This window comes from Chrysochloris asiatica, unplaced genomic scaffold (assembly GCF_000296735.1).
Source record: "Chrysochloris asiatica unplaced genomic scaffold, ChrAsi1.0 scaffold00597, whole genome shotgun sequence".
NCBI classification, from domain to species: domain Eukaryota; kingdom Metazoa; phylum Chordata; class Mammalia; order Afrosoricida; family Chrysochloridae; genus Chrysochloris; species Chrysochloris asiatica.
Genome location: NW_006409115.1, coordinates 240,803 through 246,039, shown reverse-complemented (window position 1 = coordinate 246,039; position 5,237 = coordinate 240,803). Strand labels below are relative to the sequence as shown.

The window sequence follows — 5,237 nt, the reverse complement described above, 5'->3', positions numbered from 1 at the left end:
TTCTACTCCCGTAAGGATTTACACCCTCGGAAACCCTGTACAGGGTCGCTATGGGTCGGCTCCGACTCGAAGGCACTTAACAACAACAACAATAATAACAATGGAGTCCTGGTGTGGAACTGCAGGTTAATGCTCCAGACTGCAAAGCCTTTTGAAAGACAAGGGTGGCAGGCAGCTTAAGCTCACCAGCTGCTCCTCAGAAACCCTATACAGGGTTACTATGGGTTGGAAACAACTTGATGTCACTTAACAACAACAACAACAACTAATAAACAAATAAAGATATTCCAAAAGAGGTATTTGTTCCTATCTTGTTAAGGGTTAGTTGACCAGATTTCCTATTTCATCACTCTCTTTAATATTTTATTTCTAATATCCAGGACTGATTTAAAAACTTCAACAAACTGAAGTCATGCTACTGTCAGAGAGAAATACAAGTGGAGCCACATTCACCCTTTTGGGCTTCTCAGATTACCCAGAATTACAAGTTCCCTTCTTCTTGGTATTTCTGGCCATCTACAGTGTCACTGTTGTAGGGAATCTTGGGATGATTGTGATCATAAAAATTAACCCCAAACTGCATACCCCCATGTACTTTTTCCTCAGTCACCTTTCCTTTGTGGACTTCTGCTATTCGTCCATCATTGTTCCCAAAATGCTCGTGAACTTAATTGTAGAAGACAGAACCATTTCAATTTTAGGATGTTTATTGCAGTTCTTTTTCTTTTGTACATTTGTGGTGACTGAATCTTTTTTATTAGCTGTAATGGCCTATGACCGTTTTGTGGCCATTTGCAATCCTCTGCTCTACACAGCTGCAATGTCCCAGAAACTCTGTGCTCTACTGGTGGTCGGATCATATGTATGGGGAATAGCATGCTCTCTGATACTCACATGCTCTGCTTTGAAATTATCCTTTCGGGGTTTCAACATTATCAATCACTTTTTCTGTGAGTTCTCCTCACTTCTCTCCCTTTCTTGGTCAGATACCTATCTTAACCAGTTACTGCTTTTTATCTTTGCCACTTTCAATGAGGTGAGTACATTACTCATCATTCTCACCTCTTATGTATTCATCATTGTTACCATCTTGAAAATGCATTCAGCCAGTGGACGTCGGAAAGCATTTTCTACCTGTGCCTCTCACGTGACCGCCATTACCATCTTCCACGGCACCATCCTCTTCCTCTACTGTGTGCCCAATTCCAAAAACTCTAGGCAAACAGTCAAAGTTGCCTCTGTGTTTTACACAGTTGTGATCCCCATGTTGAATCCCCTGATCTACAGTCTGAGAAATAAAGATGTCAAGAATACGGTCAGCAAGATAATGCACATTAAATTCTTTTCTCATTAAGCATATTATTTTAGTAGATTTTGTCTCTACCTTTTACATAAAGTATGCTGAAAGAGTGTGTTTACAAAGATACCTTCAAATATTGATAGTTAATATTGCACAATGGTAAAATGTGGATGTTGGTTTTAAGATATTAAAGTTGACTTTGTCTTTAAATTATAGGAAAGGATAAACAATCTCTGTCTTCTTTAGTTCTAAATATCTGAAACTGTAATAGTGTGGATGTATAACTTAATAGTGAAGACCAAAAGACAACTTAAATACCATGTGGGACACCTTGCATAATCTAAATAAAAGTTAATTTCATCGCCTTTCTTATTAAATGCCAGGAGTACCGTTGGTTCTTAATAAATACATATTTGTTTATAATGTTTCTCTTACAAATCTACAAATGGCAGTAAAAATAAATAGTAGATCTTACCTCAAAAAATGCATAATCTATTGGTAATGGTGGTGGTGGTATGTACTTTGGAATAGGTTCAGACTCATAGCATCCTAAACTTATAAATCTCTATATACACTAAAATCCTCATCTTTCTCCCAAGGAGGGGCTGGTAGATTTGAACTGCTGACCTTATTGTTAGCACTCAAACATCTAACCCACTAGACTACCAGAGCTCTTCAATATAGTGATTGGCAATAAAGAAAATGATTATTGTGTAAGGTTGACGATAATAAGTATCATAGTAGGCCTATGTCAAGGAATAATTCAAATCCATTTAGGGACATTAGAAATATGTATTCATAAGAGATGTATTATTTGAAGTCAAGTTGTAGAATAGGAAATATTTTAGGAGGCATCTTTGGGTGTACAAGATGTTTTATTCTAGGAGAATACAGAATGAATAGACTCAAGAAATCAGAATGCAATATTGAGTCTGCCAATTTTTAATTGACTGACTACTGTATGATTGTGTGTTTGTGAGCATATGTATGTATGTGTTTTTTTAATATGCAACTTACTTTAGCATAAATTCAAAACTGAATTAATATTGTCAATAAATATGTTCTATATAATAAACATCTTTCTAATGAGCTCCCATTTGAGAAAATGATAAACTTGACAGGATGTACCCAAGGCTTAGAAATGAATCTCAGAAAACTAGTATGTGAAAAAACAGGGTAATGAATGCCTGTTCAATCTGTTTCATGATAATATTTTGCCCACCCAGGTAAATAAAAAAGTACTTCAAAAAATAATAGGAATATTTATCAAATGAAAAGTTGAAAATGTGAAGTTACGGCTTCTTGACTTATCTTCTATCTATAGCTATACAATTCTGAATATGATCTTTCCACCTCCCTAAACATTCCTTGGAGAATTCTGCACTCTTCTATTTACATCATGTCAGAGCAGCAGTGTTAGCATCCTCAGTGAACTCAAACTGTGTAACTTTTAAATGTACTTTGAAATTTAGGGGAAAAAAGAAGACTGAAGGGACAAGATCAGAACTGTAAGGTTGTAAAATTTCCTAACAAAATTCTCATAAGACAGCCAATACTACTCTTGATAGTATTGCTTCTAGCCATATGGGTAATCAATCTCCTTTAATGAGAAATATATTTGATTTTTATAAAAAGCAACTTGGGAAAAGATGATTTCCTTGTGTGGTAGAAGTGACAAAACCAACTTAACTTTTATTCTAATGAAATCGAGACCTATATATTCCAATTAACTTGGTTAAAATTACAAAGCCAACTAATAACAGAATCAGAACAATCCTTCAAGATTCCAGTCAAACTGACAAATACCTTCTCTTGTAGATACTGGCTACAATACTAACATTATTTCATCAGTTTTACATTCAACAAAGCATACACCATGTTTCATTGCAATGATTATAATCCCCTCCATGTGCCATCAGTTAGCAGTATTTCTCTCTATTGACTTTAGCTTTAAAAAAACAACAGCAACAACAATAACAAAAACTCAGGCATATATAATAATTTACATCTCCAAAGGGCACATTCTGCAAGTCTGCCTCCTGGCCACTAGCTCTTAGTCCCTCACTTCCCATGAATCTAGAGTCCTCAGCCGCTCCCCTCACCATGACCCCATCTCTGACTCTGTCTCTGGCATCGCTGCTTCTCTGAATAAGATCCTGCATTCTGCTTGTGCTCTTCTCCCTTTATGGTCCTAGGGTCCTCTGTTTCTGGACTGTAAGATTAACCACTCCGTTGTTTTTGTTACAAATCTTCTACCTTTACAATTTTGACTGTCGCAATTAGTCATTGTAACAATTATTCACTGTTGAATCATACAAATATTATCCCCATCTCTTTTCACCAGACCCATCTAGACAAGATGAAAACTTTTCAGTGGGAACTCTTTCTTTCCCCCCATACTCATAAGCTAAATTCCTTCTTGAAACCTTGTAAGCCAGTCACATTGTGCCTTTATCGCCCCCTCATTTTAGGAAGCCAATATCTAAGTTGCTAACCTCTATCTAACTTGTGTACAAAGGAGATAGCATTAATACTTGATGTGAATACTCTTTCCCTCTCTGTTGGTATTTATAGTTACTACCTCCATGAGTAAAGGTCAGGTTCATCAAATTGTAGCAATTTACCCTTGTTTCCTTTACAAAAATAAATAAATAAATAAATCTTCCTCTAGTCGGATTCTGATTATCAAGCCATCGAGGCTAGGTCAAATGGATACTGTCTGTAAGTTTGAGTGTTCTTGTGCATCTCCCCTCACTTCATATCAGCTGGATGCTTCATTCTCAGCTCTAGCCCATGCCCTTGTCCAAGGGCTCAAGTGTCCCCAGGTCTCACCACACTTTGGACCAACCAGCTCTTCCTCTTCTCTCTCTCATCTCCAGGTCAACAGAAGTCAATGGACTGTGGTTGAACTCAGTCCATTTCTTCATTGCTGCATTTCCCCCTCTTCCACTCACCAGTAGACCAATGTGGTCACCAGCAAGCTTACATGCCTGTTTGTGTGTTCCCTTTGAGTTTCAGTCTTAGAGGGGAGTTTGTCCTGAAGGAACTTGATTGCTAGCCTTGATGGCTTCTGGGTGAACAGCTTGGTTATTCTTGTAGTAGCCAGTCATGCTGACATTTTTGTTTGGGGTTTTTCCTGATGATTTTTCTTTGAAGATGTATTTTCTGTCACTCTAGCTGTACCAGGCTGGTAGTTGTCCTTGCTAATGGGGAAGCCCCACCTCAGAAAATTCTGGATGGGACTCAGTATTCCACCTAAGGTCCTATACTCTGCAATGCTTTGCAAGAGTCCTATTTCACTGGACAAATTCTAGAACCCCTTTTTAGGTATTCCAATCAGTTATAAATTGAAGATGGACTTACAAAATTTCTCTAATCATCTTTCCCAACATTCCTTTCTATCCTACTCAAGTGTCTATTTTACAATAGTAGGCAAGGGAAACCAATATTCATAAGACAGCTAAGCATTTTAGTATTATTTCCCTTCTTCAAGCAATGCCTAGATCCCTTATCATAGAGTCGTGTTGTTCCAAGTTTGAGCATGCATCACTATTTACCTCTGTCCCATTTAGGCCATGCAAACCTGTCTCAGTGTTCCCCCATCTATCTCGTACTTCTGTCTCCTCCCCCTCCTTGCATTGCCCTCCCCAACACCTGAACTAAACCCCCCACCCCAACCCTACTGTTGTGGTTACCTTATATTCCATTAACTCTTCCCTCCACTTAAGACAGTCTATTTTATCTTGTAATCTACATGCCCTTCCCACGACCTGGATCTCTGTTCCTCTGTGTTTATCTTTCACATTGTAATTGTTTTGATCATAGACTACCTCTTAGATCCTCTGTTCTTATATTATGTTCTTGCCTCTTCCATTTGTCGATTAAGTTCAGGGTGATGCTGCCATGTACGTCATTCTGTTAGTTGTTGTCTGTTCTT

At 37.8% G+C, this 5,237-nt stretch overlaps 1 protein-coding gene across 1 annotated transcript; it reads left to right on the top strand.

Annotated features, from left to right (window-relative positions):
- The first annotated feature begins 412 nt into the window (after positions 1-412).
- On the top strand, positions 413-1,354 carry LOC102823210 (olfactory receptor 5D18-like). The gene has a single exon (XM_006877774.1). It carries the CDS (start codon positions 413-415, stop codon positions 1,352-1,354), a length of 942 nt encoding a protein of 313 aa, XP_006877836.1.
- Positions 1,355-5,237: the final 3,883 nt, after the last annotated feature.